Here is an 18,877-nt window from a genome sequence, read left to right as displayed (position 1 = left end):
ACCAATGCCCAGAAAATTCGCCTTGTAATCAATGTGGATCACGAAAAAGAGGAAAACGTTATTTATGTCGTCCTAAAACTGACAGCAAACAATCACATAAATGCGACACTTGTTTTAAATTAATCTGTAAACGGCATGCAGGAAAAGAAGTGTGTGCGCCAAGTGCCGTTCTTCGTTAAGGTACTGATACAGATAACATTTGGACACTTCCTTGTTTCATTTTCATTATTTTTGTTTCTGACTGATGGCATGTAGAGTCGTTATTTATGTTAAGCGGAAGTTATGAGGAACCCCACAGTATATCTGTTTTTTTTTTATGTAAGCAGTCATGTAGCATTCCAAAGTAACATGCTAAAAATTCTTATAAAATATAAAACATAGGACTTAAAGTTAAACAAATAACACGATATAAAATTTTTCGTCAATAAAAGTTTATTTATATTTGAAATAAAATTTATTTTAATACAATCATTACGCATTTACATATGAATTATATCTTTTATGGGCATTGTGTTGAATTTTTATTCAAGGGTCCATTTGGACCCGCGACTTTAGTTACGTTCGTTAAAATATCGCTTCCAGTTAAGGGTTAACATCTATGCATTCTAATAATCAAAATCCGAACATTCGATTCACGCCAGACCTCTATAATGAGGTACTGGTTTCGATGGACGACATATGCTTATCAGTCCCTAACAAACTATTGGGAATGGCTGCCCCGAATCTGCCTCAAACAACGTTTTCGTTCACAATAAGCAGCGGAAAACACTCTATGACGTTGACTAATTGGGCACATCTGTTCAAACGAATCTTCTGGGATTGGTTCCAGAACAACATATAGGCTATGACACAACCATGCGTACAATTACAAGTCAATGTCGTTGATAGTATATCCTACATGCCCCAGGAGGCAAAATCAGAACGCTGTCCGTTTCATTTATTTTGAAAAACATATGGTCGGAATAAAGTAGTACCCTTGCAGCTGCGTCATCTGGAACTGCAGCAACTGTTTTCGATAGTGGCCAAACATCGCTTTCAGCAACAAAATTACTGTCGACTGTTCAATCAGTGCGATAGCTCCATCCAGTACCCACAAAACTATTGTAATGGGTACAGAACTCCAATCACGTCAGCTCATTATGAGGGACGAATGCACTACAGAGCATAAAAGACTTCATCGTACTCTCAGAGTTGAGCCACTTTGGTGGCGCATTTGTCTTCTTGTCTGCTGCTTCTCGACAAAGCTCTATCAGTTGTACCTAATCCAGAAGCCACTGATGAAGTGAAAGCACTTCTAAAATTATCGGTATTATAGAAATATGTGCAGAACTGACTTTGGAGACGAATATCAATGAGAAACAGCTACATGATGCATTTGCTGAACGTTATGTAGCACAGATGTTCTATATTTGGAATGGAAGAGTGACAACCGATGAATCAACACAATGCATCACATTGGCAACGAACTTCCGCAAAGCGACAGCAATCAGATACAAAGTTATGCTCAAATTTTTCAAAATATCCCACAGAATTACAAAAATTGTGAGATGGGCGATCCAGTCCTTTGTACACAACTACTCCTTTAGAGATATTTCTTCTTATTGAATTAGTTGGATGAACCAGTTGAAACGAGCAAAAAACAAGAGCAGTAATAAAAACCCACAAACTAATAATAAGAAAACTGTCTTCAAATATAAGTGAATGCCTAAGGGACCAAACTAAGGTCATCGGTCTCTAAGACTTATACACAACTTAAACTAACTTATGCTATGAACAACACACACACCCATCCCCGAGTGAGGACTGGAACCTCCGGCGGGAGGGGCTGTGCAGTCCGTGGCATGGCGCCTCAACCGCGCAGCCACTCCGCACGGCAATAATTAGAAAGTCATATTTAATAATTTCATTGCCTACAAAACTGAATACAATGATGATGCTTGTGGGTACGCCAGGAGCCTCACCTGTGTGTGTCCAACAACTTGTTGCAAGGCTCTTCAGGTGAAGTCAATTCGGCGCCTACGTGTGGATTGGCATGAAATGATGTTGAAGTCAACACAATACCCAGTCCCTCGGTGGAGAAAATGTCAGCTATGCCTCATTGACCATTTTTTTACCATATTTCTCACATTCTTGACTATAAATAGGCATACAAAAAAAAGAAGAAGTTAGTACCATCGCCACTCTTATCCTAAACGTAATAAGAAGCCCCCCCCTGAAAAAAATCTCCTCAACTTCATGTGTAGCCCCAGTTAATACGACACCATTAACGTTTACCAGAGGGGAAAGGAGGATACAGTGAAGTTCTTTTTTAATAGTGTTTTGAAGCCATCTCCGCTGCACCAGCACTTCCCCATGAAGACTGACGATAGCCTTCAGCATCATCGAGAGAAAATCTGGGTGGTAGGGATGCGTTAGCAAATCACTGACGCATAGCTTTTCACAAGTCTCTATGAATAACTGTTCAGGGGATAGATTCTGCAAAATGGAGGAAAGGAAGGTATGTCGCTGTTCCTAGCATGTATGATCCAGCTGTGAAGGTGGTTACAGAAAGCACCCTTGAGAATGTCCGATAAATATTGTTGGTTCTTAGAGTTTTTGGCAACTGCACAATGACAGTCATTAAGGTACTGCCACAAATCGACCACCACCAAACAGGTACTAGGCAGCATGTCCGCTAATCCGAGCTTCTGATTGAGTCTTACTCCACAGGAAACAGTCCATAGCTGGGAAGAGAAGCTTTTGGGCTGTGATAATATCAGGAGTCGTGTGAAATAAATGCCGACATCTGCTGGACCAAAGGCTAAACATTACTTGCCTGGCCTTCACAGCCATCGTTGTAGGCCACACGTGGTATATAATGGCGATGCTACAAGGTGTATCCTGGACAGAGGCGACTCCAATACCTGCTTCCCAATAACCATCATGTATCAGGTGGACTGGACATCTGACGCAATACAGCATTCCACGCAACAAGGGGTTGTTTCTCCTCAATCACATTCAGCAGAAGCTACGATTGCAAGTGAGGCATAATCTTGGCCATCGGTAGATGTGGAGGAAGAAGCGGGGTCCAGATGTAGTTGTATTCATGAAAGAAATAGCTCCAGCAGGGAATGGACATTGGGACATTTGTCAGCAGCATTGAGGCAATGACAGCGACTGGTCAATAAGCTGATCAGACAAGTCAAAATACGTTGCCACATCTTGACATCCAAGAATTTAAAGAAGACAATTGCTTGATGTTGGAGATGACAAAAAGTGAGGCCTCCTTTGCCCTTCACAAGGGTGGGGGACTCATAGCTCACCTTAAACCACATGCCAGTGTGGATAACTTGTGTCTATCCATTGACGGCAGGATGGGAAAAGTCTGGGCCATGTGCAGGATTTGCGATGCAACATAAATGTTTGCATACTGTGTCCATTGTAGATGTGCAGGGTTCAGATTCAGTGGTAAAGGAGCTCTGCCCGGATCCAGCATAATAAGCGCCTATTGTTAAGGGCGACAAAACACGCCAAGTTGACTGTAAAAATTAATGCGTAGACATGTTATCACGTCACGGACATGCAGCAGAGTAACGCATTCAGCAGGCAGTCCACGTCTTATAGGCAATGAGTGAGATTTGCAAATGTTAATGACACTGTCTGAAGCAATTCCCTAGTACCCCACCCACTTCAGTGTTGCTTGAACATCGTTTCTGTTGCGCAGGACAAGGACCAGGTGGCCCACAGACTCACTGAGGAGTTGGCGGAGGCCGCAAAGTAACGGTTCCATGGCGAGAAAGTACAGTACCTTGGAAGAGCATCTGCCACACCAATCCTTCTACCAGCATGGATGGCATAAGTCGACGATCGTATAGGATCCAAGATGCTGCGCAGCAGAGCTGTCTGGGAATCCCATATTCAGCATCACTACTGCCAGATAAGAGTGATGAACCATTTCGAATGCCTAATTGAAATCAAGGGAGGCCAAGACTCCCATCAGACACAGTGTCTGCATAAGCACAGTAATGTTACAGTACCGACATAAGGCAGTGCAGATGGTGTGACTGCCTCCTAAAGACGCCTGATTGTGGGAGACCATAAAGCAAGGAACTCTTCTCAGCTGTGGTGTAGAAAGTCAAGTGAAGATCTTCATGTCAGAGTTCTGGAGCAAAAGGGATCAACAGACACTGATGTTTCCACTCTTTAAGGAAGCCATTACGGTGCCGGATTTCCATATTGCTTCCATGAGCTGTTGGCATTCAGGCTTGAGAGATGCCGTGTATGTGGATGGGAATTACTGGTATGGTGTGTGAAACCCTCCCTATCGCCATGTACTTATTACCACGTGTCAACAAGTCGAAAGTCCGCCCCCGGTAGCTAAGTGGTCAGTGCGACAGAATGCCAATCCTAAATGCCTGGATTCGATTGCCGGCTGGGTCAGAGATTTTCTCCTCTCAGGGACTGTTGTCCTCATGATCATCATTTCATCCCCATCGACCCGCAAGTCGCGAAGTGGCGTCAAATCGAAAGACTTGCACCCAGTGAATGATCTACCTGATGGGAGGCGCTAGTCACACGACATTTACATTTGAATGAATCGTGGAGAGGGCTTCATATGGTGTGTAGTTGGCAGATGGTGTAGATGTTTACAGTTCTGATGCCATGGAGAGTGAGCGCCGTGCCGCTTCTGTGAGGCAATCAAGCCTTCACAGAGAAGGACGTCATGATACTGCCAATGGCAGATGCGCGGAAAACGAGTGGTGTATCTGAAAGAGCCGACGAAATACATCACATCTCCTGGAGGAGGGCTATGCCTGCACCTGCTGTATTCTGTGAACCTTGTAACATCGTCAGTTTATGGCGCGCATTGATGTTACTGACATTGAGCATGGCCTGTCAGTATTATTTAGTCCCCATGCCCACCTGGAAAGTTACATGCCCTCTGTCAGTGGCTCTCCATGGTATACCAGCTGTGGCATCTGTAGCCTTGTCAGTCACTGTGTTGTTGCTCTGCGCCATACCACCATCTGGATACTCCCTTCGGTAGCACAAGGCAGTAGTGCGGTGTCATCGTCTACCTCATATTCCCAGAAGCTTATTACTATAGATATTGTGTCGTCTGCTGTGCGCACAAGTGGAGTCGGTACCAAAAGAGTTATGCCACCTGGGATGCACGTAAAAAAGGGTTGGCATGGCTGTATCACTATGACATTAAGCAATCATGAGACAAAGTGTCAGAGGACTTGGCGTCATCAGACATTTGGTCATCATCAGGCACCATTTGTTAAAGGTAGTCATCCAATGGTCACAGTGCCATTTCTGGCGCTTCCATTGAGGCTTCTGTTTGCAAACATGCTATCCAGAGTTGTGGTAACAATTGCCCATTGGTTCAATGGCTGACAGAAGGAAGGCAGAAGTCGGTACAACATTAGGAGCCATTTCTGTGTTGTTGTCATCGGTGCTAGGCAGGAGAATGTCTCCTCCAGTTAACAGCTCTGGTTCCAGTGATGTGATAAGTGCCAGATCAGTCTCTGCGATGGCAGTCATCGTTTGCAATGGATCACGTGTACTCACTGAAGATCAGCAGTTTGTGAAGTGCCCACAGCATAGGTGACAGGATGGACAATGGACGTCGCAATGGGGCAGCGTCGTTGAGCGGTGTCTCTCCAAGCCAGGGCCAGGGGCAGTTTTGGCGGAATGTCCTTCCTAGTTGCAGCAACTACAGGTACGGGGCTGCATGTCATATGTGATGATGGCACATGCTTCCCTAATTCATATTTCAGTTGACGGACACTGTTGAGAACAGGATAGGTATCAAGGTTTTCCATCTGTCGGCCTGCGTACATTGCCATATGGCTTGGAAGACGACATGATGATGTCTGCTGGGACGTCAATCGGGAGCTGAAAGCCCCTCCATGTCCGTCAGGGTCCTTAAACTTGAGGTTTGGCACGTGGTGGATCTCAATGTCGGAACACAATTCTTCGGTGCGCATATTGACACCATCAACGTTACCAGTAATGGAAATGTGAATGCCAGTTACATCCTGTGGGTCCAGGCGAAGATCATCCCGTACAACTCAATTTCAAAAGGTCGTAGCCGTACACATTCAACTTGAAAAGTGATCCTGATTGCTACCCGGCGTTCAGTGTGCGCCACGGCTCGCACGTAACAGGGAGCAGTGCACGGAGCCGCGGTGGGGAGTAAACAAAGAAATCGAGCTCGTGCACTCCACGACGGGCGGGACGCGAGCAGACATCGGTGCGTCATACTATGCGAGACGAACTATTCTGACACAATGGGCTGAGCGTTTTCAGTTTTATCCAAAGTATTTAGGTGGGAACCCAGGAAGTGGGAAGCACTAAGGATGATATTATTCTCCTTGTCACCAAAGCGATTATCTGCTATCTAATTTTCCATCTGACAAGATCTATAAATAGGAAAAACTCGCTCTTCGCAAAAATTAAGTCTTAACATGGGAAGGAAATATTTAGAGACAGGTACTGTAGACTGAGGTGTACTAAGCCAACTAACGGAATGGCTTCCCTCCTCTATCCCACGCAGTTCGCACAATTCGGAACTGGAGGCTGAACTTAAGTAAGAGGACATGTAATGGGACATCCTCCTCTAGCACCACTTTTCCATAACAGTACTTGTCGATACCAGTATTATTTTCCGAATCTTGGACAGGTCAATATTATCTCCGCTGCCTTTCTGAAAACTTTCATATAATTTCATATGTGGTATGTAATATTACGAGCTAAAATTTATGAAATGCAATTACTTTATGACATATTTTAGTTCATATGTTATAATCGATAAGTACTAGTTCTGAATGTATAGTTAAAACAATTTTTTTTAGAAACATTTGAAATTACGAGTTATGTCACACTTAAAATTTCTGTGGTTAATTACACAATCTTATACTGTTTACTATGTTGATTTCTGGATTCATTTGTGAGACAATAATCGAAATTAATTACGTAAATAAACCTAGTAAAAATTAATTTGTTAACTAAAATTGTAAACCCTTTCGAATATTGCTACTTCTGCAGAGTGAGAGAGTCGTTAGCATGTCTGTGATCGGACGTATTCTTGTGCGAACAGTTTAATTTCGACTTTGTTAATGCGAAAAATGAAAATGCTGTTGGTATAGTACAAAATGAGAAAATATATTTATGTGAAAAACTTTCTGCAACCACAATCTTCCAATGTACTTGGTTTAAACCAAGGGCGAGGGGCTGATGTGACATTTATATCTTCAAAGAATCAGACCTCTAGAAAAGAAGAACTGCAGACAACTAAAAAGGACAAGCTAAGTTATCTACAAAGTTATCTGTAATCTTCGCTCCTCTCAAATCATCATAAAATCTTTTGCCTTATGTGGACAACAGATGGAAGTAGGCAGGAGGGGTGAGACTACAAACTGACAGAACGGTTTCAGTCTTCTAATCAGATGCAGTCCGTACAGTCCACCATTAGGAGGTCAGAACGAAGGACATTTACTTCCTGGGAATCGGCTGTACTCAGTATCAAGGGAGGAGAAATTTGTTCACACGGATTCTAACTACCAATATGTAGGGGAAACCAGAAGTAAACTAACTACATTTTACTAAGAGAAAGGCCACTTCAAACAGTTCCTTTCTCAGAATAGTTCATTTCAACTAATTCGTTCATGAACTACACATCCTTAAACATACTTATTCATCTGCATGTAAAACAAAGTATCGGGCGAAGCGACTGTATATCTATGCACTGATACTTCAATGAATCAGAATGAGGTTATTAAAAATTCAACCATATTCCTAAATTCACTTCAGGCCTTCCGCTGCACGGTTTAACGATGGAAATTTGCTTGGATGTCATTCTTCTTCGAATCATAAAGCCACCACGATTTTCCAATGGTACCACTTTTTTGGCAAAAAAATTTGACAATATCGTTAATACCAGGCGTTTAAATGGGAACATTGCAGGAGAAGATTTACTGTTGCCTCACAACCCAACGATTCCAGCAGACATGCCACTCGAGTTGAAACGTTTGCTGTTTCCGGTTGCGACTCACATTTTCAGAAACCAGCAGCAAAGCACAGGAACTTTCGCTGCAAATGTGATTACTAAATTAGGCAAACACATGCTTCTCACATGCTGCATGTGGCGTGATGACACGTTGAAAAACCTTCTGCCCGCGCCAGATGGAGAAATAAAAAATACTGTGTATTCAAAAATATTTCACTACACAGAACTTACATACAGACTCTTCGTTTGTTTGAATGGCAATGGAACGCATGCACAGTACTCGACACGACTCGAAAATCGAACCTTAAGTACTTAACGTGGCTGAAATAAAAGTAGTGCATTCGTGTGCGTATATCCAACAATAATTATGAAAGGAAGACAATTGACTGTGAACAGTGCTTTTAAAGAAATACGAGTGCGTTCACGGAAGACATACGACAAGAACATTTAATGATTAAGACTGGTAAGACTGGGTAGTTACAAACATAAATAAGCACAGACATGTTTTCCGTGTTGTTACAAATGTATGAAAGGAAAAGTCAACAGGCATTACGTGTATGTCTGTGTATACAGTGAGATTTATGATGAGTCATCTACACTGGAGTGCCAAAGAAACTGGTATAGGCGTGAGTATTCAAATACGGAGGTATGTAAACAGGCAGAACACGGCGCTGCGGTCGGCAAGGCTTGTATACGACAACATGTGTCTGGGGCAGTTCAAATTCAAATGGCTCTGAGCACTATGAGACTTAACATCTATGCTCATCAGTCCCCTAGAACTTAGAACTACTTAAACCTAACTAACATAAGGACAGCACACAACACCAAGCCATCACGAGGCAGAGAAAATCCCTGACCCCGCCGGGAATCGAACCCGGGAACCCGGGCGTGGGAAGCGAGAACGCTACCGCACGACCACGAGATGAGGGCGTCTGGGGTAGTTGTTAGATCGGTTATGCTGCTACAATGGCACGTTATCAAGACGTAAGTGGGTTTCAACGTGGAGTTATAGTCGGCACAGTTGCAATGGGACACAGCATCTCCGATGTCCTGATGAAGTGGACAATTTCCCGCACCACCATTTTGTTCAACTTAACAGAAGTTCAACCCTTCTGCAAATTGCTATAGATTTTAATTCTGGGCCGTCAACAAGAATCAGGCTGCAAAACGAGACAAGGAAAAATCATCGATAACGGACTTCGGAGCTGAAGGCCAAGTCTTCACGCCTCGCCTGGACCAGTCAACAACGACATTGGACTGTAGATGACTCTAAACGTCTTTCCTGGTTGGGCGAGTATAGTTTCAAACTGTATCGAGTGGATGGAAGTATGGAGACAACCTCAGGAATCCATGAACCCTGTATGTCAGCAGGAGATTGTTCAACTTGATCGATGCTCTGTAACGGTGTGGGCCACTTGCTGTTGGACACGACTCGACACGACTCTGACAGGTGACACGTACATAAGCTTCCTGTCTGATCAGCTGCGTCCTTTCGTGTCCATTCTACATTCCGACAGACTTGGGCAATTCCAGAAGGGCAATACGACACCCCACACGTCCAGAATTGCTACAGAGTGGCTCCAGGAACACTCTTCTGAGTTTAGACACTTCCACTGGTCACCATACTCCCCAGGAATGAACATTGTTGATCATAAGTGAGATTCCTTGCAACGTGCTGCTCAGAAGAAATCTCCACCCCTTCGTACTCCTACGGATTTAGGGACAGCCGGACAGCCCTGCAGGACTCATGGTGTCAGTTCCCTCCAGCACTACTTCAGACATTAGTCGAGTCCACGCCACGTCGTGTTGCGGCACTTCTGCAGGCTCGCGGGGCCCTACACGAAATTTCTTTGGTTCTTCAGTGTATATAACAATCAAATGCTTAGTGTGTGTAGTTAGTTATACGTACAGATCGTTCACCTTCCTACATGTAGACATACATTGTGTAATGGGTATAACTGCAGATATTTCTACTGGTGACTGAGAACAATGTACTAAACAATATTATATCAGTACTTGCGCCATTTGCAGACTAATAATTATGGCTGTTAGTGGTCGTACGTTTTAGATGTATTATTATTTGCAAGTACACATGGCACGAGCAAGCCATTGAAAGTGTACTTTTCTATGGGCAGCAGATCAGGTATTGAAGGGTGAATGCGTAGAGGCAAAATGAAAGTCTATAGTGACAGGCGTAGTCCATTTTTACTTACAATTACGACGGTGAAGTACACAAGATATATATATAAAAAAACAGAAAAATTATGTATGGTTGCAGAATACTTAAGTGCCTATACAATTTAAGTTAATCATATTAATGTTTAATTTGTGTCTCAGAAATCTTTAATTTTTGTGTCAGAAAAATCTGGTAACAAACAGATGTAAAATGCATACAGGAGAGACGTCTGAAGTAAGACCTGACATTATAGATAAGTCCTAGTGAATTAACAAAATACACACAACAGTATAATGTTCACTGACGAAAGAAAGATACTGAAGCAATGGCCTGTTCTCTGTTGACCACACAGGGGCCGAAACGAAAGTAAGAGAAGAATTGTGAAAACATCACCGAGTTTTTGAGCATCGAGAAACATGGTGTGTAGTCTCCAGACGGACTTGCATTTAGAACAAAACATCTTTTCAACCCTGATTCCTTGACCACCAAGTTGTCTTGGCGTGGAATACGACGACCATGGTGATGTACAGCTCTCTGTCCTCGGCAGGGAGCAGCCAGTCATCTCTCCTGGAGGCGTGGCGGCCACAGGGAGACGACAGCATTTAATGAGTAAGCACTGTAAGTTGTGTGTGGATATACGTACAAAGTGACATAACCACCGAAATACTTGCCAAAGCCAATATATAAAATTGTCCGTGTGGTTGAAAATGTGTGAAAGAAAAAGCCAACCACAATGCACAAAAGTTCCATATGTGTAAGTATGCAGGGATTCTGTATACGTGTTCACCTCGGAAGTGCCGAGGTGTAAGCTGCTGTGAATCAGCAGCTTAAATGTCCAAACGCCACCTTTATTAACCCTTTAGCGAGAGGCAGACGAGGGAGACTTTTTTGTCCAAGCAACCCCTTTCCATGGTCTTAGACTTGGCGCACAGCTCAGCTCCAGAAACAGGTGTTCCTCCTGCGGCAGTGCGTGTCTGCGGCCAATCACTGGCACTGAGGACAGTTGACAGTGATCACGGACAGCGACAGGTCATACATAAAACACGCCAGTGGCGAGACGCAATCAATACCTTCACCGCGCGATAACAACGGCGAAGTCACTGATGACAGTGCCACTAAAGCAGAGTTATGAAACAGGTTATCCGAAACTAATTCACCAAAGAAGACCAAGTAAGTATTTCTGAATTCCGATAAAGAACAACTGCCTAGACGAGAAACATAGAAGTAGAGACATCCACGGTGTAGCAAAGCAGGTTAAATCACTTAATAAAGGCCAGGCTTCCGGTCCAGATTCTAGCCCACTCAAGTTAACTTCCGATTATGCTGATGCTACAGCTCTACATATGGGAATTATATACAACCGCCAGCTCACAGAAAGTTCCGTACCTAAATACTGGAAAGTTGCTCAAGTCTCACCAATACCCAAGAAGGAAAGTAGGAGTAATCCACTGAATTACAGACCCACGGCACTAACGTCGATTTGCAGTAGGGTTTTGGAACATATACTGTGTTCGAACGTTATGAATTGTCTCGAAGAAAACGATTTATTGACACATAGACATCACGGATGCAAAACACATCGTTGTTGTAAAACACAACTACCTCTTTATACTCATCAAGTGATGAGTGCTATCGACAGGGGATGTCAAACTTATTCCAAATTTTTAGATTTCCAGAAGACTTTCGACACCGTTCCTCACATGCGTCTTCTAACCAAAGTGCATGAATATGGAAAATCGCCTCAGTTGTGCGACTGGCTTCGTGATTTCCTCTCAGTAAGATCACAGTCCGTAGTAATAGACGGAAGGTCATCGAGTAAAACAGAAGCAATATCCTGCGTTCCCCAAGGAAGTGTTATGGGCCACCTGTTGTGTCCGAGCGGGGTAGCCGCGCGATCTTGGGCGTCTTGTCACGCTCCGTGTGACTCACCCCGTCGGAGGTTCGAGTCCTCCATTGGGCATGGGTCTGTGTGTCGTCCTTAGCGTAAGTTAGTTTATGTTAGATTAAATAGCGTGTAAGCTGAGGGACGGATGACCTTAGCAGTTTGGTCCCATAAGACCTTACCACAAATTTCCAAATTTTTCCCTCTGTTGTTCCTGAACAATATTAACTACATAGGAGACAATCTGGGTAGCCCTCTCAGATTGTTTGCAAATGATGCTGTTATTTACCGTCTTGTTAAGTCATCAGATGACCAAAACGAACAGCAAAATGATTTAGATAAGATATCTGTATGGTGCGAAAAGTGGCAATTGAAGCTGAATAAAGATAAGAGTGAAGTTATTCACATAAGTGCTAAAAGAAATCCAAAGAAATTTTGATTACGCGATAAGTCACACTTAATATTAAGGCTGTAAATCCAACTAAATACTTGGGGATTACATTTACAAATAACCTAAATTGGAACGATCACATTGATAATTTTTTGCTTAGAGCAAACCAAAGACTGCAGTTCATTGGCAGAACGCTTAAAAGCTGCAACAGCTTTACTAAAGAGACTGCTTACACCAGGCTTGTCCGTCCTATTCTGGAGTATTGCTGTGCGGTGTGGGATCCCCATCGGGAGGGACTGATGGACGACATAACAGTACTGCGCTCGTTTTTCATTCATAATTGACTCTTGTCTTCCAAAGCTGAAAAAAATGTATTTGCCTAAGGTGAAAGACGTAAGAGCAATACACTGGCGTATGTTTACGATTATTTGCTTTATTAAGGAAAGGCAAGCCTACGTTTCTAGCATTTGTAGACTTAGAGAAAGCTTCTGACAATGTTGACTAGAATACTCTCTTTCAAATTCTGAAGGCGACAGGGGTCAAATACAGCGAGTGAATGGCTATTTACAATTTGTACAGAAACCAGATGGCAGTTATAACAGCCGGGGGCATGAAAGGAAAACAGTGGTTGAGAATGGAGTAAGACATGGTTGTAGCCCATGCCCAACGTCATTCAGTCTATGTACTGAGCAAGCAGTAAAGAGAACAAAAGAAAAGTTCAGAGTAGGAATTTAAATCCGAAGAAGAAATAAAAGCTTTGAGGTTTGCCAATGACATTGGAATTCTTTCAGAGAGAGCAAAGGACCTGGAAGAGCAGTCGAATGGAACGGACAGTGTCTTCAAAGGAGCAGAAAAGATGAACTTAAAAAAAAAAGCGAAACGATGATAATGGGAAGTAGTCGAATTAAATCAGGTGAGGCTGAGGGGATTATATTAGCAAACGAGGCACTTAAAGTAGTAGATGACTTTTGCTATTTGGGGAGCAAATTATCTGATGATGGTGGAAGTAGAAAGGATGTAAAATGTACACTGGCAATGACAAGGAAAGCGTTTCAAAAGAAGAGAAATTTGATAACATCGAATATAGTTTTTAATGTCAGGAAGTCGTTTCTGAAAGTATTTTTATGGAGTGGAGTTATGTATGGATGTGAAACATTGACGATAAATAGTTTATACAAGAAGAGAATAGAATCTTTCGAAATGTGGTGCCACAGAAGGATGCTGAAGATTAAATGGGTATACCACGTAACTAATCTGGAGGTACTGAATAGAATTGGGGAGAAGAGAAATTTGTGGCACAAATTGATTAGAAGAAGGGATCTCTTGGTCTTCCTTTTCTTGAGGCATCAAGGTATCACCAGTTCAGTTTTGGAGAGCAGTGTGGAGGGAGACCAAGATATGAATACATTAAGTAGATATCCGTAGGTACTTTGAGATGAAGGAGCTTACATAGGATAGAGTAGCATCAAACCAGTCTCTGAACTGAAGACCAAAACAACAACAACAACATGTTTACGATAGAAATCAGGAAGGAAAGTTATTCATATAGGGTGACACTTCGAGATTGAAATTTTCACACTACAGCAGAGTGTGCACTGATATGAAACTTCCTGGCATATTAAAAGGGTGTGCCGTACCGAGACAAGAACTAAAGACCTTTGCCTTTTCAGGGCAAGTGCTCTACCATCTGAGCTACCCAAGTAGGACTCACGTCCCCTCCTATGGGCTTCAGTTCTACCAGTACCTCGTCTCCTACCTTCCAAACTTCACATAAGCTCTTCTGCGAATCTTGCAAGGCTAGCACTCCAAAAAAGAAAGGATATTGCGGTGACATAGCTTAGGCACAGCCTGGGGTATGTTTTCAGACAGCATCGATTTTCCGACACTTCAGCGGGTCACGCAGAATTTCGCTATTCATCTGCGCCACCTCATCGCCAATGACGGCAGGCACATCGAAGATGTCAAATCCTTAATCCGAATATATGTAGTAACGTTTAGATTTTGAATAAATTGTAACACGCCGAACTTTGTAACTAATTAACATTTTTTTTCTTCTTTATATACAGTCAGCCAGAAAAATGAATGCACACCATAAGGAACGAAAACTATAACTTATGTGTTTATTTTACAATTAATAATTCATCACATATGTTGTACAACTTTCAGCTTAGCATAGGGTTCCTTTAAGTGTTAAAATGTTTGCAGTCGTCGGCTATACACATAGCAGAATGACGAGCGGTCGTTAAAAGTCTCTAAGCACTATGGCACTTAACATCTGATGGCATTACTCCCTTAGAACTACTTAAACCTAACTAACCTAAGGACATCCCACACATCCAAGCCGAAGGCAGGATTCGAACCGGACTCAAGCTCCCAGAACCGCTCGGCCACAGCTTCCGGCTCGTCGCAACTATGTCAGTCAGTGTTACAGTGGAGATCGCTGCACATGTCGCTGTAATCTCCTGGCGAAGTTCCTCCAGCGTGCGTGGCTTACGTCGATAGACGTTATCTTTCACAGTTCCCCACAAGTAAAAGTCCGTAGGTGTTAGATCTGGCGACCGTGGAGGGAACTCAATGGGTCTTCTTCATCCAGTCCAATGCCCCAGCCGCAGGACACGATGGGAATTAGAATGCCCATCGAACACCCCATGTTGTTCTCGGCCACTTTTATTTGTATGGATTCGTTAGTAAGTGAAATTGGCACGGTTGGGGGCTGAGAGTCAGTATTTGGCGATCGAGATGTCACTTCACCCTCAATGGGAGACTGTGTGGTGTGCAATGTCCACTCATGGATTATCCAAATTCACGTAGGAGGTGCACTTTTGGGACCATTCTGGTTCTGATGCACACAGAGGCCACTAGCATGGGCCTAGACTGTATTCACTTTCAGATAAAACAGCTATGCCATGCATACCTGCTCTATTCTCCTGTATTACTACATGTAACACTTCTCCCCCTCCTAAGTACCTGTTCGTTGAATAGATTAAAGATAATTGTTTATAGTACACCACCCTGCCGGACTCATTTGTGAACATGCGTAGAACCTGTGTAGAGTGCACTCCAATGGAAGTCTTCTCTTTTATTATAGATCTTCCACATAACATATCACTCTCTATGCATATTCCTACTCTCTCCTGTACCTCAAACTTTATTTGGCCATTTTACATCATGAGACGTTTCCTGTATACCTACCAAAGATATGTATTTACATTTTCAAATTAAGTTTAATGATATTACTCCTTCTTGGATTCTTCGTTTTTTCCCGAATCTAAACTGACTTTCTGATAATCCTGTGTCAATTGTTCGAAGACAGTGAAAGCTTTTATTTGATAAGGGATTCTCAACAAAGCTAAGACTTCGGTAATTTTCGTATTTTAAGACATTCCTCCTTTAAGGACGAATATCGTATAATGTTTTTCTAGAATCTGTGGGCAAATTCCCCTTTTTCTATATGTTACGCTAAGGAGTATTTAACAGATTTCTAATTCCAATTCTTCCATGTTCGACATATTCAGCTAGAATGTTGTCTTTCCCAGGGCTTTCTTGTTTCTCGGATTTTCAGAGCTAGCTGATAGAAAATAAGTGCAATAAATAATAGTAATTTAAAATGTCATTTAAAGGATCAACCTGATTGTCTAATGTAGTAACTGGAACTGTGACTATTTTCAGCGCTAATTACAGCTTTTAATGAAGAACTTACACCAACAATGGTCAGTTATCAGTACCATCTGCAACAATTTGGTATGGTGTCATCAATTATCAAATGATGGAAAAAATGTGTGTTGAAAATATGGCATATTCTCTATGACTGGCCCTCACATATCCCCCTACAGTAATGGCTCCCAACCTTTCTGAGACCATTATCCCAGAGTGCAAACAGACACTAGCTAGACCTCCACCTCCCCCACCCCACCCCCCTACCCACCCAAACACACACACTAAGTCATCATCTTTAGCAATTAACTAAACTCCACTAAGAAGAATATGTCCTTCGAAAATTTTTATTTTGAAAGTGATGAAAGATAAATGATACTTAGCTCTTGTAGACGTTTTATTAAACCTCAGACTAATGTGTCAATTCTACAATTGGTACTTCTGATTTGTAATGATGTAGCCTTTCTCATTGCGTCTAAGACTACTCAAAAATGGAAGTGAACTAACTGTCTGCAGTGAACTTATGCACTTGTTACAAAACTTGTTTCCTCTACACCACTTCTCTCTCTATTGACACTTGTGTCACCCTCAGCCTGCACCTTTACTTAAAATCAATCAAGTGAAAATTCGTGCACTCTACTTACTGTTTCTGAATCACTTGATTGCTGGACTCCTTATTTATGCAGTGTCAGAAATCGAAAGATTTTAACTTGCCAACGCTTTGTGTCTGACTAGGTGCCACAAATAATAAAAAAAATAAAGTACTGTACACATCTTACACTACAGTAGTAGCCACTACATAGTAAGTGTTGAGCTGAAGTTTAATATTTTTTCATTTACTATTATGAACTGAGTGATGACGAAATTTCTGGTTATTTGCTAGAAATTTTTATGAGATATTGAAGCATATGTGATCTATATGTCTCGATTTCTCCATCATGGTACAAAGTGAAAACTATTGTGTGCAGCAGGAGGATAATGTGTGGAAGATGAAGTTCATACATTCGTTTGACAAGCTGTAGCATGCACCACATTGTGTCGTTCATTACTTCTATTATTTGAAAATAAAAATTAATTAATGTTAACTTATGTAATAACTATTACATTGTTGTGAAATAGTAATGATAAACATGATCTTTTAGAAATAATTTAGTATTGTGAGCGAAACACAGTTGGACACAGTTGTTTGTACCCCACATCAAATTTAATTTTATCCACTGAGGGAGGGGGCAGGGGGCCGTTATGCCACTACCCTACAAAATATTGGGTGTTGTCATGTTGGAATATGTGAGAAGTTGCCATCAAGCTATGCCCGCCACCTCTATATCATGTTTCTAGAAAGTCATTCCAGACTGTGACAGCAGTTAGTTGATCCCCTGTATCAGTTCCTGGAGAGAAACATGCTGGGCTAGCGGTTAAGGGCAGAGGAGTATAGATTTCAGACATAAAATATCATTGTTTTCTTAAATAAGTGCAGAAATCAGGACTGTGTGTTGAACAAAATATGCTCTTAGTTTTGTGCTAGATCTCCATTTTGATACTTTGAGCAAGTAATTGTACAAAGAGACAAATGATAGGAGGCCTGTATTCCTTCTGTGGCATTTTTTACAAGCAAATAGGGAAGTTTTAAGAGGTGATGTAATAGATTTTCAAAAGTATTATTTCCTTCATCTACACACTTTAATCTATGTTGTGTGTGAATTTTATCCTGATGGCAGCTTTATAAATGCCTTTAAATTGATAAAATGATTAACTCTGCACTGGCAGCCACTCCCACCTGTTCCTTGGGAAACTGTGTTCCAGAATTCCTCACAGTGGGACGAGTTCAGGAGGCTGAGGAGGCCACGGCCGTGGATCTGGGTGCCCTGCTGGACGCCGGGGACGGCGCTGTGGTGTCTCTGCTGGCCGGGGACACACGGCTTGTGGCTCACAGGGCTGTCTTGGCCGCCAGGAGTCCCGTGTTTGCGGACATGTTCCGTCGCGTCACTGTAGAGGGCAGCAGCAGCCAGCTCGTACTCTCGGACACAGAGGGTCCTGTGCTGCGCCAGGTGCTGGCATACCTCTACACCCTGCAGGTGCCCCAGCTGCCCAGCATGGCCCCAAGGTTGCTGGTCGCCGCCGACGTATACGGCCTGTCGGTACTGAAAGCGCACTGTGAGCAACAGGTGGTCACCCAGCTGTCTGTTGAGACTGCGGCAGCTGCAGGTGTTATCGCGATTAGGCATTCCGCCAACAGGCTGAAGCAGGCCGCTGTCGCCTTCATAAAGGCGCACTTGCTCCATGTGATGGCGACGCAGGGCTGGGCTGAGGCTGTAGTTAACGACCCACAAACTGTTGTGGAGTTGACTCACCTGATTGCAGAGACACCGACAGACACCAGGTAAGCGTGAGACAAGTTACAATTCTACGATACACAACGATAAGTGTGTGTACTGCCAGGCCTACAATGTCCACCACAAAGTTTAATTAGATGTGCATGCGCAGTAAAATACACTACTACTGATATCCATTTTCTTGTATACAGTATGTGATCAAATGTATCCAGACACCTGGCTGAATATGACTTACAAATTCAATGAAGCCCTCCATCAGTAATGCTGGAATTCAGTCTGGTGTTGGTCCACCCTTAGCCTTGATCTCAGCTTCCGCTCTCGCAGCCATACGTTCAATCAGGTGCTGGATCGTTTGTTGGGGAATGGCAGCTCATTCTACACGGAGTGCTGCACTGAAGAGAGGTATCGATGTTGGTCGGTGAGACCTGGCACGAAGCTGGCTTTCCAA

General features: G+C 42.8%; 1 protein-coding gene across 1 annotated transcript in view; it reads left to right on the top strand.

Annotated features, from left to right (window-relative positions):
• The window catches only part of LOC124553324 (speckle-type POZ protein-like B), a 36,139-nt gene extending 17,855 nt beyond the window's left edge, over positions 1-18,284 (top strand). The window contains exons 3-4 of the mRNA XM_047127202.1: positions 17,900-18,226; positions 18,262-18,284. Coding sequence (XP_046983158.1) covers positions 17,900-18,226; positions 18,262-18,284 — 350 coding nt within the window. The remainder of the gene's footprint in view (positions 1-17,899; positions 18,227-18,261) is intronic.
• The last annotated feature ends 593 nt before the right edge of the window (positions 18,285-18,877 follow it).

The sequence above is a fragment of the Schistocerca americana genome, chromosome 11 (genome assembly GCF_021461395.2).
Source record: "Schistocerca americana isolate TAMUIC-IGC-003095 chromosome 11, iqSchAmer2.1, whole genome shotgun sequence".
Taxonomy (NCBI): Eukaryota; Metazoa; Arthropoda; class Insecta; order Orthoptera; family Acrididae; genus Schistocerca; species Schistocerca americana.
This window is presented reverse-complemented; position numbering and strand designations above follow the sequence as displayed.